Genomic DNA, 16,393 nt, shown 5'->3' with positions numbered 1-16,393 from the left:
AACTTTAAACACTCATATTTGGTTTTTAAAAAAATAGACTCAGAATAGTTTGATGAACAACACAATGATAAAGTGTTATATACGCCAAGTGCCGAAGATGAATGAGCATTTTACCATCAGTATGTTTGTTCCTTTCAATCTTTTGGTTCGTTGTTTCTTTCTTGTAGAATGTGGTGGTCATAAATAAGATCATGATAAATGATAATTACTGAAGACCTGTGTGTCGCTTGCATTTTTTAAATTTAGAAACAATGTAAAACATGAAAATAAAATGCTTGCAATTTTGAGCCAGCATTATAATAAATTATGAACTCTGGCGAGTCATATGCATTATGTAGAAGCTAATCTTCTATACATTATTTAAAATGAAAGCCTGTTTTCTTTTGGGAAATACCTAGCAGTGGAATTATTGAATGATATGGTATTTCTATTTTTAAGTTTGGGGGGAATTTCCATATCGTTTTCCCCAATGGCATGCCAATTTGTATTCCCAGCAACAGTGCCTAGGGGTTCCTTTTTCTTCACATATTTGCCAACACTTGTTATTTCTTGTCTTTTTAATTTTTATTTTATTTTATTTTATCCAATCTGACAGACATAAGGTTATATCTCATTATGGCTTTGATTTGCATTTCCCTAACGATGAGTGATGTTGAACATCTTTTCATGTATCTGTTGGCCATCTGTGACTTCTTTGCAAAGATGCATAGTCAGGTCCTCTGCCTATTTCTAATTAGATTATTTGTTTTTTGGTGTTGAGTTGTATAAGTTCTTTCCATATTTTGGATGTTAACCCCTTATTGGATATATCGGCAAACAAATGAAAACACTAATTCAAAAAGATATATGCACCCCTATGTTTACTGCAGCATTATTTACAATAGCTAAGATACGGAAGCAGCCAAAGTGTCCACTGAGAGGTGAACAGATAAAGATGATGCGCTGTGTGTATGTACACACACGCACACAATGCCATAATGAGATCTTGCCATTTACGACATATATGGACCTACAAGACATTAGGCTAAGTGAAGAAAGTCAGACAGAGAAAGACAAATATTTATGTGTGGCATCTAAAAAAATAAATGAATAGGGGCGCCTGGTGGCTCAGTCAGTTAAGCATGCCTTCAGCTCAGGTCATGATTCCAGGGTCCTGGGATCACGCCCCACGTTGGGCTCCCTGTGAATCTATTTCTCCCTCTGCCTGCTGCTCGCTCCCCTTGCTTGTGCATGCTCTCGCTCTCTCTGTATTAAATAAATAAATAAAAACTTTAAACAGAATGAATAAACAAAGAAAAAGCAGAACTAATCTATAAATACAGAGAATTAACAAACTAATCGTTGCCAGAGAGGAAGGATGGGCAAAATGGGGGGACGGCAGTAGGAGATACAGGCTTCTGGTTATAGAATGAGTAAGTCACAGGGATAAAAGGCACAGTGTAAGAAATAGTCAATAGTAATGCAACAGTGTTGTGTGGTGACAGATGGTGGCTACACTTGTGGTGATCACAGTGTAAGATATAGGGTTATTGAACCACTCTGTTGTACACCTGACACTCACAACACTATATGTCAACTATACGCAAAAAAATAGTAATAAATAAAATGAAATAAGAGCCTGTGTAAAACTATGGCTGATCTATGCAGAAACAGGATCAGAATGGCTTGTCACTTATATCAAGACAGACTCACAAGAGCAGTTAAACAGAAGAAAAGAGGATTTTAGAAAGGTATGAGCATCCGGTCACTAGATAAGTAGTTACTCACTAATAGTAGCTCAAGCTATTTCAACCTCAGGCTTTTTGAAGTAAACTGGCCTGAAGTTTGGATTTGGGGGACTCTAAGCTCTCTTCCAACCCTGAGATCCTATCATCTTAAGGGTCTCAATAAATTCTACCAGAACCATAAGATCTGTCCAGCTGAAGAACCAAAGGTAAAGTATTATCAGCAATCACTGTGTATTATCATTTTGATTTTAAATAGAACTGGGCATTTAAGAACAGAGTAAAATATTTCAGGAGATCCAAACTATAATGTGGTGACATCTTTATATGGTTACGCTGGATCATTCTGCATTAAAAGCCAAGATGCTTTAAGTCTGTACACATTTCCTCAAATTAGAGAAAGTAAATCTCTGTCTACATTGGATGTCAGAGGCTTCTATTTAAATGTATATTCCATAACATCTCATGAGGACATAAACTTCTCTCCATAGAATTAGTTAATAAAAATCAAAAATATATTTTTAGCACTACCAAAAAGTTAATTTGAGCATGATTCTTGCACATGTCCTAGTCCTACTTCCTGGTACGACTTTGATTTAAAATTTAAATCTACAGTCAAGGAAATAAATGTGGCAAAACAATATTCTATAAAAACGCAAGTTTCACAATAAATTGTTTCAAAGTAATTTTTGTTTTGAGATTGAAAGATAAATTTTTAGGAAAGCAGACAGAGGCAAGCTGAAGTTTCTTCGTGCTATGACTTTTAGAGTACTTATTATTTAACACTGATCAAAGAATGACCTCTACTAATGCAGCAATTTGTTAAATCTGATTGGAATGACTATGTATAACTAGCAAAGGAGACTTACATGTAATCAAATAATTATAATCCTCATGTGCTACTAACTAAATAGATCAGACAGAACTAGAAGCAAGGGGAGCAGGAGTAACTTTGTTGAATCAGGGGCCACAGTATTAGAAGTACATGTCACCCGAGCATGGTATCAAAGGATTAACAGAAGAGGTCCAGGACCTCCGGTAGGGTGAGCATGTGCAAAGACGTGGAGGCAGGGAGGACTGGTCAAAATGAGGGACCGAACACACAATTTAGTTTTCCCTCCTCCCAATAAACTTTACTAAAACACAGAATGAAGATTACAAAAAAAAACAAAAAACAAAAAAACAAACAAAAAAAAAACCCATAAAGGAGCCAGAAGAGGATAGCATTTTAGAAGCTAGAAAGCAGATGGGCAAATGGCAACAGACATTAGATGTGAAAAAGCTGACTTCTTGGCCGCCATGGGGAATGCTAAGAAGCAATCGGATTAAGAAAGCAGAACTCTCAAAAGGCCTGGCTATAGGAGGCACCAAGCACCTCTGAAAGTGTAGATGAAGAAGAGGTGAAAACCAGGGGGCTGCTCAAAAATCTGGTGAGAAGTAATTAGAACCCAGATTCATTTTCCTCACCTTCTAGCAGACGGTTGACCCTCCACACTCTGGAGGTTTATTTAAAAAACTGGGAAATTTATTTTCTAGAAAGGACATCTGGATTTTAAGACAACAGGCATAAGTGTAAGGCATCGGGAATAATTGGGTGCAAGGATGCCATACTTGAAAAAGAGATTAAATGCAAGTTTATACACTCAATATGGTGGACCCCCAATCTTCCCCTACTTGGCTCAAAGAATAATGGCAAAAGCTCATTCTAGCAGAAAGCTACTATCAGGGGCACCTGGGTGGCTCAATCAGTTGGTTAAGCATCTGCTTTGGGCTCAGGTCAGGATCCCAGACTCCTGGGTTTGAGCCCTTCAATGGGTTCCTTGCTCTTCGGGGCATCTGCTTCTCCCTCTGCTCCTCACCCTGCTTGTGCTCTCTCTCTCTCTCAAATAAATAAATAAAATCTAGAAAAAAAAAAAAAGAAAAGAAAAGAAAGCTAATATCAAGAGAGAGACTGAAAAAAATCTTTTCTGTGGAATCTGAGCAGTGTAAGAGAAAACAACAACAACAAAAAATCCCCCCAAAACCAGAGACTGATACAGAGGATTTCCTGAAAGAAATGGCTCACTCAAATCAAGTATTGGGTCAGTAAAGACCCAGAATACAAGCTCCATTTGTATACCAAACCTCCCAGAATGTAACAGGAGGGAGAACACAGAACACATGTGAAACTGTAGGTATTAGAGTGTTGTTGATACTGGAGAAGAGTTGGGAAAAGATCATGCAGGGACTTCTACTACATACTAACAGTAACTATATATATATATATATATATATATATATATTTTTTTTTATTTATTTATTTATTTTTTTTTTTAGATTTTTTAAAAATTTATTTGTCAGAGAGAGGGAGAGAGCAAGCACAGGCAGACAGATTGGCAGGCAGAGGCAGAGGGAGAAGCAGGCTCCCTGCAGAGCAAGGAGCCCAATGTGGGACTCGATCCCAGGACGCTGGGATCATGACCTGAGCCGAAGGCAGCTGCTTAACCAACTGAGCCACCCAGGCGTCCCAATATATATATATTTTTATATACATAAAAAAACCTAAAACTATAAGCTTTATAATTATAAAATTAAATAATTATAATTTATTACAGGTAACAGCTGGCTGCTGAAAGATTCTAAATTCAGAGAACAGTGTGGGGAGTAGGTTTGAGAGTTGGAGGCTGGTGGTATGTAGGTAAGTTAGGAAGTCATTGCAATTACTGAGAGGATATTGCAACAATCCAAGAGGGAAGCAAGTTAAGAGGGAGGAAATATTTAAGAGATAAAAATCAACAGGTCTTAGTGATTAAATGTATAGATTGGGTGAGGAAAAAGTCAAGAATTATTATACATTTTCTTGTTTGGATGACTAGAAAAAGTTTGCAAGGAAAACAGGAGTTCAATTTTTGAACTTATGAGCTCTGTCCCTTCTGTCTATGTGCTGCTCAGGGGGCAGTGCCAAGAAGGTAGCTAGATATACATGTCTGGAACTCAGCCTAGAAATCCCGGTCAGAGATAAAGAGATAAATATCTGGAATTTAAAAACCTGTAGTTGTATTTAGGTCATGTGGGTTGATAACACTATTCGGTGAGTGGCTAAAGGAGAGAACCCAAATGAAGAAAAACATTTAAGGAATAAGCAGAAGAATGTAATATAGGGGAAGATGGCTAAGTAAAAAATGGTCAAAGAGGTAGGAGAAGCAAGAAAAGTATGGTACCATGGAACCAAAGGGAAGAAGTAGTGATAAACAGAGAAAGGTCAATCAAGAAAGAAAATGGCAAATAACTACTGGGTCTGGTGATTCCCTCCTGGTGACCTTTCAGAGAGCTATTTTAATTCAATATGCTAGAGCCGAAGCTGGAGGGCAGTGTGCTGAGGAATAAATAAAAGAAGAACAGAAATAGCAGGTGTGGAGTAGCCCTTGGAAGAGCGTAGATAAAAGAATGAATGAGAAGGAGATGGGAGTGGGAGGGGAAATGGGCCAACAAAAAATATTTTATTTTTATGTTTTTATGAGAAGAATGACAAGGACTGTTGGAGGAAAGAATTTAGGGTCAAGGGAATTATTTCCAGAATTAAAGCAATTTAAGCATGATATAGGATAATGGGAAGACGGCAGCAGAGAAAAAGAGGCTGAAGACACAAGAAAAGAAGCTATCTACTAATTCTAATGAGCTTTTCTTAATTGGTCTGGCTTCACTATTAGGAAAGCAAAGTAATGTTTTAAAAATTCTGCTCAATTAAATTCTTTAGTAAGAAGATTGTGACAAAATAGTCCTACATTATAATTCTTGTGCCTCTTTTTTAAAATAAATATGACAAAATAAATTCTAATATAAGAAAATAATCCAAAAAAAAAAAAAAAAGAGGAAAGAAAATAGTCCAAATAGATTTTTGTCTTCTAGTATAAAGACATCATAACAGAAATGCAGGGGAATGTAATTATGGTGTCTACATACAAAATACAGTGCTTTGGAATAATAATGTTACATCAACTAAGTATTAACTTAGAGTCTACAAATAAGAGGAAAGAGTGTCATCAGAATACTGTTTTTTTCTGTATAACTTATCTTGTATGATACAGTTATATCTAATATTCTTTCACATAATTAAGTGGTGACATGAACAACATCTTTTCTAAGAGATGACAGCAAATACCAAATTACAACATAAACTAGTAACAGTACCACTTTGAAAAGAACACTAATAGAAACAATAGGTTTTGGGGATTAAGTAATGAAAAGATTATATTTTAGGTATCTTTGTGTTACAGCTCAACAACTCAGTAAAAAGTGCTGTCTTTTTACACTTGAAAAATTTATCCATAAGTACATTGTAACAAATGCATTAAACCACTAAAATCCAGATGGACAAAGACTAAAAAGATCACCTATAATCCTACTGCCTAAGTCAAAACATTTTCAACATTCTGATGAATATTCTTACAACTGCTCTCTATATTTGATAATGCAAACTTAAGAAAATTTTAATTTGTAAAAAAAATCTCATGTCATGCCTACTGTTTTAACACACTTTCTGTATGTATTTTGCTATTTTTTTTTGCTATTAAAAATAACATTACATGCCTGCTTGTGCTTTCTCTCTCTCTCTCTCTCTGACAAATAAATAAACAAATAAAATCTTAAAAAAAAATTCTCTTTGGGGCGCCTGGGTGGTTCAGAGGGTTAAGCCTCTGCCTTCAGCTCAGGTCATGATCTCAGGGTCCTGGGATCGAGTCCCACATTGGGCTCTCTGCTCAGCAGGGAGCCTGCTTCCCCCTCTCTCTCTGCCTGCCTCTCTTCCTACTTGTGATCTCTCTCTGTTAAATAAATAAAATATTTAAAAATAAATAAAATAACATTACAGTAGAGACTGCATTCCAGAGAGGGCAATGGGTGGCCAGGGCCCTGCTCCAATCCAACACAATCCTCTTTCCCTGCTCTGGGAGGCAGCCCTGTCACCTGCCACCTGGAAAGGGATAGAGCAACGTTTGCCCCTGTCTGGTTCTTCTGGGTTTCTTTGCTAAAAGACTGTGGCTCTTTACCAAAAAAAGAGGCAATCAGAGAAGTGGAAAATACACAACATCAAAACAGAAGTTGATCCATGCTTGATGATGTTCTTTGAAGACGGGAGAAAGGCAGCATATTGTTCTGAGATATGGAAGAACACACTTTTGATGACAATACGTCGGTCAAAGAAGGGGTCAATTCTGAGGCAGTTCTGAGGGTGTGGGAAGAGGCCAAGTCCAAGCAAAATCTCACAAAATGAGAAAAGGAATATGCTGTGGGTGTTCGCATGTGATGGACTGCCAGAACAACTCCTGTACAAGCCCAGAGATGCAACAACCCAGCACTGCACCACTTGGTACAGAACACAGTTACCACAGGAATGTTGTCCTTACTTGGAGCCGGCTGTGCATGCTGCTTTTCTACTATAAAATTCTCATACAGACTTACCTCATAGCACCATATTATCTAAAGCTGTGTAAAGAAAGCAAAGGGCATAAAAAAATTCAGATCTCAGGAATCTCTGCTTCCATTATTTTAATGTTAACAGTCACGGAGCTGTTGGATGTCTCCATGGAGCTGGGCTGCTCCCTGGCCAGAGTGCTCATCTCTTCCCAAGGCCACGTGGTTACCAAGGAGACCCTGTCTTAAATTGAGCCTATTTGTGACTTCTTGGTTATCATTTTCCTGGCATCCATATGTAGGTCTTCAGCTGTTTCCCACTTTTGTGGGGTGTCGGAGCTCACCATACTGATGACTTTGTCGATGGTGATCATGCAGTTTGCTCTGGCATCTCCGGGTCTTATCTTCTCTTGCTAAAGACTAGCCTAGGCATCATGTGGATGGTGGCCATGGGGGCCCAAGGGAGCAGGTTCTCTTCCAGCTTGGGAGCAAAACACACAGGGCAGGCATCGTTTCTTAGAGGCATACCTCCTAATCCTGAGTGGGACCATGCTCAGCCTTTGACTGTTCCCTGTGGTGTGGAGAGCAGCATTACCCAGTATGAGCCACCTCCAAGAGATAGCCAAGGCCTGAGGGCTTCCAGATGACCCACGACTGCACAAAGTGAAACCTGTGTGTCAGAATGCAGAAGCTTGGGACACTTCTGTAATTGTACATTTAGTGCACACTTCTGGGAGCCATCTACACCAGGAACAAAACACTCCATTAAAGGGGGGGCTTCGTATCAGCCCTGCTTTACAACTATTACTGCCACAGTTTAGGCTCTTCCAGACTAGTTTACTGCATTCGACTGATCAACAACAGTAAGAATATAATGCTGCCTTTTACAAACCAGCTTTACTGTTTTGTTTGGATGTGCCTTTCCTTTTGAAATGAACGTTAACTTCCTATTGTTCCTTCATTAGTTCATGATTTTTGGCTTAAAAAAAATTAGGGTTTTATTTATTGTTCAACCTAAGTATGTTAATATTTGGTATTAACATTTTTGTGATGTGAAATTTTAATTCTGGCAATGAGTTTGAGAAGTTACTTATAGTGCTTAAAGCCTGTGTTTTCTACAATGAGACAAGTACCTTCTAAATGTCTTTGTCTTCTAAATGTCTAAATGTCGGGGCGCCTGGGTGGCTCAGTGGGTTAAAGCCTCTGCCTTCGGCTCAGGTCATGATCCCAGTTCCTGGGATCGAGCCCCACATCGGGCTCTTTGCTCAGCAGTGAGCCTGCTTCCTCCCCTCTCTCTCTGCCTGCCTCTCTGCCTACTTGTAATCTCTGTCTGTCAAATAAAATAAATAAAATCTTTAAATGTCTAAATGTCTTTTTATTATAATAATTTAAAGTAAAACACTTGTGTCGATTTTATTAAGTATATCATTCTTTTAAAATATTTGTTTTGAATCTCAAGAATATATATACATTAAAAAAGATCATTTATGATCAGAGTATAATTAATTGAAAAAATAACATTCAGTAATAATGTTAATAATAAATAAATAATGTTAGCAATAATAAAATTAATAAATTTTAAAATTAATAAAAATAAATATCCTTATCTAAACAGACATTTCTCCAAAGAAGATACATAAATAGCAAACAGGTAAATGAAAAGGTACTCAACATCACTCAGCATCAGGGAAATGCAGATCAAAACCACATGAGATATCACCTTGTGTCCTAGAACGGCTATTACCAAAGACAAGAAGTAACAAGAGTTGGCAAGGATGTGGAGAAAGGGAACCCACATGTTCTGCTAGCAGAAAAGTAAACTGCTGCGGCCACTATGAAAAAAACTATGGAGATTCTTCAAAAATTAAAAATAAAACTACCATATGAACCAGCAATTTCTCTTCTGGGTATTCATCTAAAGGAAATGAAATCACTATCTGGAAGATATCGGACCCTCATGTTCAGTGAAGTATTATTTACAATTGCCAAGACATGGAAACAATGTGGATGTCCATCGATGGATGAACGCATAAAGAAAATGTGAAACAAACAGAGACACGCACACACCCAATGGAGTATTATTCAGCCGTAAGAAAAGAAGGAAATCCTCATATTTGTGACAAGAGGAATGAATCTTGAGATCATTATGCTAAATGAAGTAAGTCAGATGGAGAAAGAGAACTACTATAGGAGCTCACTTATATGTGGACTCTAAAACAAGCAAACAAAAACAATTCACAGATAAGGAGAAGAGAATGGTGATTGCCTGAGGTTGGGGGTAGGAGTGGGGAGGGTGGAAAAACAGCATGAAGGTTGTCAAAAGGTACAAACTTCTAAGTAAGTCCTGCAGATGTAATGCACAGCATGGTGACTACAGTTAACAACATCATATTGTACATTTCAAAGTTGCCAACAGCCCATTTTAAAAGTTCTCATCACAAGAAAAAAAACCTGTAACCATATGTGGTGATGATGGATGTTAACTTACTATGGTAATCATTTTGCACTATATACATATATAACTCATTATGCTGGACACCTAAAACCAATACAACGTGATATGTTAGTTATCTCAATTTAAAAAGTAAATGCATATTTAAAATAAACAAATAAATGCCCTTGCACATTTGCTTTACACACCTTTATCTGCTCAGGATAAATTTCTAAAAAGAAAACTGCTGGCTCAAAGAACTGTATGTTTTAAGGTTTTTGATTTTTTTTTTTAAAGATTTTATTTATTTATTTGACAGAGAGAAATCACAAGTAGTCAGAGAGGCAGGCAGAGAGAGAGAGGGAAGCAGGCTCCCTGCTGAGCAGAGAGCCCGATGCGGGACTCGATCCCAGGACCCTGAGATCATGACCTGAGCCGAAGGCAGTGGCTTAACCCACTGAGCCACCCAGGCGCCCCTTTAAGGTTTTTGATATACCCTGCCTCCCCAAGAGTTGCACCACTTTATATTTCCATCAGTATATAAGAGTGCATATCTTCTTACAGCATCACTAACACTGGGATTATAATAAAAATTTTGGACATTTTGATAGAGAAAATCAGTTTCTCATTTGCCATTTCATAAGCTTTTTAGAACTTAACGGCATTGAACTTTGAAGCAGGTTTTCTGGCCAGTGGTCTCCTTTTGTGCAAAGTCTGTTCTTACCATGTCTGATTTTTATCTTTTCAATGACCAAAGCATTTAGTATAAGATTGGGCAGTATTTACCTTATTTAAAAAAAAATCCTAACAATCAAACTAGTTTATTATGGCTAAAACTTCTACATAAAATATTTACAATGTCATGGTAGAAAACAACCATTCCAGAGAGGTCATTATGAGAACAACACTCTTTATAATTGATTTTATTTATTTATTTATAAGATTTTATTTATTTATTTATTTATTTATTTATTTATCAGAGAGAGAGAGGGAGAGAGAGCGAGCACAGGCAGACAGAATGGCAGGCTGAGGCAGAGGGAGAAGCAGGCTCCCTGCCAAGCAAGGAGCCCGATGTGGGACTCGATCCCAGGACGCTGGGATCATGACCTGAGCCGAAGGCAGCTGCTTAACCAGCTGAGCCACCTAAGCGTCCCTATAATTGACTTTAAATGACCAAACGATGAGACATTATTTTCATCTGAACTGGCTAAATTCTGATAGTCTCCTGAATATATTATTAAATGTTCAATTTATTTCCTATTTTTTTTTCTTTTTAAGATTTTGTTTATTTGACAGAGACATAGCAAAGTAGGGAACACAAGCAGGGGGAGCAAGAGAAAGAGAAACAGGCTTCTTGCTGAGCAGGGAGCCCAATGTGGGACTCCCTCCCAGGATCCTGGGATCATGACCTGAGCTGAAGGCAGACACTTAATGACTGAGCCATTCAGAAGCCCCGTAGTGTCCAATTTCTTAATAGATTTAACCAGCACATTTTCCCAGTTAAATATAATTTATAGTTAGAATGCATTAAAGTCCAAATCTCTACCCAAGACCAAAATCTCTATCGTTTAAAATTATTTTAGATCAGTAATGTAGAATTTTAAGTATTTTTAAAATCAAATACTTTTCATAAGCTATCTTTAAATAACATAAATGTTCAAAAGAGAAAAAAAAAAGTTCTCCCAAGGGTTCAGTGTGAAACATTTATTTACATGGTAAAGCAGTAATAGCTACATAATTATTTTCCTTGGCCCCAAAAAGCAATTTCTATGCCCACAATGGGGAAAGTATTACATTGTGGGCAAAATGGTAAAAACATAAGGTTAAAAAGGTAAAATGGAAACATATGGGGGAAAAGTGTCACTAGGGACACTATTTTGGTATGGAGAAATGCACAAAATGGTCTGGTCATTTCTAATCAGAATCCCACTAACTTGCCAAAAGTTTTCTCTAGTCAGAGATTGGGCCCATTTTTCGCAAATTTGTCTTTTTGTTGGCTAAGGCAGTAACTCTTAAATTCTATGTGTAAATAGGTAATATGCAGATTGTGCTTTAGGACAGGTTAGCTGGGGTGAAATCTTAAATTATTTAATGCCTCCACTGTGGTGACCCATTGGGTGGAGCGGGGAGCATTCTGCCATGGGTCCTCCAGGGCAACTTCTCTTGTAGTGTTCTTGGACTTGGCTTAGCATCTGCCTCAGATTTCCTGTACTCCTGACTTTAATTCAGATGCAGCCCAGGCCTTGACCTCTAAATTCTTTGTCCTAGTTAATAGGAGCTCTGACCCTAGTTCCCAAATGCTCATTCTGTTTGATGATTTGGATTTAACATTCTTTGTCTTAAACTGAACTCTGATGCTTACTAATTTGGCATAATCATTCAAAAGTATGTAATATTGGTCTTTAACGTCTATATGGACATTTCTGTGGGAGCCACAAAATCAAAAGATAAGAATATTAAAGAAAGGACAGTTTGTTCAATAGTTGATGTGGCTATTTATTTAAAAATTTTTAAGATATTATTTTTAAGTAATCTCTACACCCAACATAGGACTTGAACTTAAAACTCTGAGATCAAGTCGCATGCTCTATACCTGCTGACCCAGCCAGGTGCCCCTAATGTGAGGATTTGAGAGACTACTGCAAAATGAACTGTAAGTGACTCAGACACTGGTCTACAAAATCTATGTTTGCAGCATGGAAGGCACGCTATAATACCTGTATCTTCAAGTTAGGGCCATAGCTCTGGAAAATTAGACTCCTTACTTCCCTTCTGAAATCCTCCAAATATTCACTTCTTATGAATAAATACTCAAAAAGAAATTTAATAACACAGGGAGAAAACAAAGTTGAAAGAATGTAAAGCATCTTTGTCATGAAAATGGCACTAAAGTAACAATGTGATTAAGATCGCAAAGGATCTGGGAAAAAGAAAGATTCGACCACTTACTTTAGCACGCCCCAAAAGGTACAGAGGCTTATTGCATTAAACACATCATATTTATCTAGCTATGTCACACAACAGATTTTAAGCACAGTGAATTTTTAAAATTATATCTGTAAAGTATATTTTAGTACATAGGGTCTTTTCACAAACAAGTGTTTGTACACAACACAAACTCTCTGAATAGAGAAACATCATCCTCGTCTTACATTTAAGCTTTTCTTTAACCACCTCATTTCCAATAGCATTCACCTTTTTTCACTTGGGCTGTCCTCCTCCAAAGTTCCATGTTGGTGCTTCCCATCACTCAGATCTAGTCCTTCGTGGAAATACTACATTAGAATACCTCACTCATAGTTTCCAATCTCCCACCATTCCAGTTTATTCAACTGTTCCCATTATACCTATTCTTTAACTTAATGGGAGCACATGGGCCCTTCTGTCTTGTATCTTCACTTCCTTTCCTATCCAGCTTACCTTGAATATCATCATTGAACGTGCAATACTGGTTTTGATATTTCTTCAGGAGACGAAAGGCATTTATATTGGCAAAATCTTCAAACTGAATAAGGCAATTCATTCCATACCTACAAGACAAAAAACCATTCGCATGAGAAGAAGTTCATGAAATAGCATACAAAAATAAACCTTTAAAATTAGCCTACAGAAAAGACTAAAACATTTTATTTATTTTATTTTATTTTATTTTATTTTATTTTATTTTTTTTTTAAAGATTTATTTATTTATTTATTTGACAGAGAGAAATCACAAGTAGATGGAGAGGCAGGCAGAGAGAGAGAGGGAAGCAGGCTCCCTGCCGAGCAGAGAGCCCGATGCGGGACTCGATCCCAGGACCCTGAGATCATGACCTGAGCCGAAGGCAGCGGCTTAACCCACTGAGCCACCCAGGCGCCCTATTTATTTTATTTTTATTATGTTATGTCAGTCACCATACAGTATATCATTAGTTTTTGATGTAGTGTTCCATGATTCATTGTTTACGTATAACACCCAGTGCTCCACACAACCCGTGCCCTCCTTAATACCCACCACCAGGCCAACCCATACGCCACCCCACTTCTCTCTAAAACCCTCAGTTTGTTACTTGGAGAAACAAACATTTTCTTTTAAAGGTCCTATCTTGTTACTTAGTATAAGTATGTTACACAATGTCTGTTCAGCAAATATTCACTGTACACTTACTACAGGAAAAGCACTGTGTTGGCTCTGTGAAATAAAATGACAAAAATATGGTCCCTACCATCAAAGAATTTAAAATTTAGTAGAAACAAAAATATTTTAAAATAAATGAAAAGTAATGTAAAAGTTGTATAAACAAGGAATTGTAGATGTTGAGAGAATAGGTATCATTTCTGACTGGGGTCACAGATCATGTAATAAATGAACTGAATTTTAAGGAATAGCTATGATTTCAAAAATAGAGATGTAGGTTTTTACAAGCCAGGTAAATACCAGAAGCAACATAATTGAGGTGAAAACTGAGAAAGAATACATTTTTCAAAAAACAGCAAAGAAAAAAATAAAATAGGAAACCTAAAAACAAAATAAAAACAAACCCCCAAAAAACCAGCAAGAAGTCCTAATTGGCTATCATGTGGAGATACATGTAAGGGTATACTGAAAGAAAAGGTTAGATTTTTATATTGGAAACCTTAAAATTCAAGCCTAGGATTCTGGTTTTTATTCTACAGCAATGGCCAAACACTGCAGGGTGCTGAGCTTTGAAATATATTGGGCAGATTTTTATTTCTGATATGAACAGCTTACTTGTCTGACTCTTCATATGTATGGTCATCCACCCACATAACCTAACCAAGGCAAAAGAAATGAACATTACTGATAAGCCAAGATTCTAAGCATTGCTGGAGAAAGCCATATAGCCATTACAGATTTATGGTCTCTGCCTGAGCTAGACTCTCACTGCTGCTCGATGTGGGATTCCTCTTACTTGTTCCGGGTCAGCATCCACTTCCATTACACCCAATGGTTACTCCTAATGTTTCCCAATCCTTTTAAATTTTTCCCTCTTTCCCTTGTCTCCTACACATGCATATGGTTTCCCTACTCTAGTATACTGCACCATTAATCATGTACAGTATTCTTATTTGTTTTTACAAAAGAAATTCTAAATTTTTATATAGTCAGAGCTTTCACTTTTTATTTATAGTTGCTGTCCTTGATATTATGCTTATTGTGGTCTTCTCCACAAACATTTATTTAAATATTAACAAAAAATTCCTTCTAGTGATATTATCGATTTAGGAAATAATCTCTACATCTGGTATTGTTTTGATTTCATTTTTTACAAAAAAGATAATCAGAATTTCTGTTTTATATATTTATGAGTCAGTATATATAGTTGGTAATTAAAACCGTGAACATGATTGAGATTCTATTCGGATGCACACACACCTATGTACAGTAGCCAAGGACAGAGTAGTAGGAAACACAGATGCTTAAGTGCCGAGGATGTCACCAAGGAGAAAGAAGAAATGATTCCATGTTTAGAAGAAGGCACAGAGAAGTATGACATCCCAGAAGTCTAGGGAATAGAATTTTTTTTTTAAAGATTTTATTTATTTATCTGACAGAGAGAGATCACAAGCAGTCAGAGAGGCAGGCAGAGAGAGAGGAGGAAGCAGGCTCCCTGCTGAGCAGAGAGCCCAATGTGGGGCTCGATCCCAGGACTCTGAGATCATGACCTGAGCCGAAGGCAGTGGCTTAACCCACTGAGCCACCCAGGCGCCACCTAGGGAATAGAAATTTAAGAAAAAAGAAAATTCATGCAACTATTCCAGTCCATCATTTCCTCTCATCACCTGTGACCAGATACTATATTCTGTTACATACTAGGTTTGGTTTCTGTGCTTTTCCTCTTTTATTCTACTATTGCTAGTGGCAACAAATATTCTTTCACTTTTCAATAATACACATGTGTCTGTATACACTTGCTTATTCTTTACAACCACCCCATGGCACAGGCAGTAGTACTGTTATCTTACATAGGAGAAAACAGGCAGAGCGTGTTGAAACTGCCTCGTAAAAATAGCTCAGTGGTAATGATTAGTGTGCTGATCTCTTTATCCAGAAAAAAAAAGTCCCTGTTTTAATTACTATAGTTTTTAAATCTCTTAAATACTTAGTGAAATGAGAATAACAATGGCATACTGTCATATGTTTATCAGAATTAAGTGATAAATGTAAGTTCTCAGTGTGTGAAGACTGACACGTGAGTACCCTATAATCATGAAATATTTTTTACTTAATAACAACAGTAGAAGCAATGGTCAGTGGGGATCTTCAAAGACCTAGAGGAAAATAACTGTCATCTTAAAATCGTATGTTTACCAAAGCTACTCTTCAAGTGTAAGGTTGTGATTCAACTATACTTTGAAAAAGAAAAAATGAAAATAAAGCATTTTTTAAAAGTAGGGTTGAAACAAAGACATCTTCAGATAAATAGAAATCAAAGGACTTCAACTAAGGCAACTTTCCAAAGGTGTATTTCACACAAAAAAAGAAAATAATCCCGCAAAAAGTCTATGATAAATTAAAACAGTAAAATATAATAACAAGGAACTTTTGTCCATATAAAATAGTAAAGAGGAATAAGCCTGACAGAGGGAGGAGACCGGGAAAACTTTTCCCCAAATAGCAACAGTAGAGCAGAACAAATCCTTCAGAACAACCATTTCAGGGCTCTGGAAATCAACTAAAGGCAAAGGGAGCAAAAATTTAAAAGGAAAAGGTAGGAGTGGGATCAAATCTTGAAAGGAACATCACGTTTCAATGCTCCTTATGTGTATGATGCCATTCTAGTGAACTCTTCAGGTAGCTTTATTAGAAATTACTAAAATGTTTTTAAGAACTGGTAAAAGCATT

The 16,393-nt window shown here is 37.0% G+C and overlaps 1 protein-coding gene across 1 annotated transcript in view; it reads right to left on the bottom strand.

Moving 5' to 3' along the window:
* ME1 (malic enzyme 1) overlaps nucleotides 1-16,393 on the bottom strand; it is a 203,760-nt gene that overhangs the window by 35,776 nt on the left and 151,591 nt on the right. Inside the window, exon 7 of the mRNA XM_059177184.1 lies at nucleotides 12,967-13,076. Within this exon, the coding sequence (XP_059033167.1) occupies nucleotides 12,967-13,076 (110 nt within the window). The remainder of the gene's footprint in view (nucleotides 1-12,966; nucleotides 13,077-16,393) is intronic.

Source organism: Mustela lutreola, chromosome 6 (genome assembly GCF_030435805.1).
Source record: "Mustela lutreola isolate mMusLut2 chromosome 6, mMusLut2.pri, whole genome shotgun sequence".
Taxonomy (NCBI): Eukaryota; Metazoa; Chordata; class Mammalia; order Carnivora; family Mustelidae; genus Mustela; species Mustela lutreola.
The sequence above is the reverse complement of the archived record's forward strand: the minus strand, read 5'-3'. Positions and strand labels throughout refer to the sequence as shown.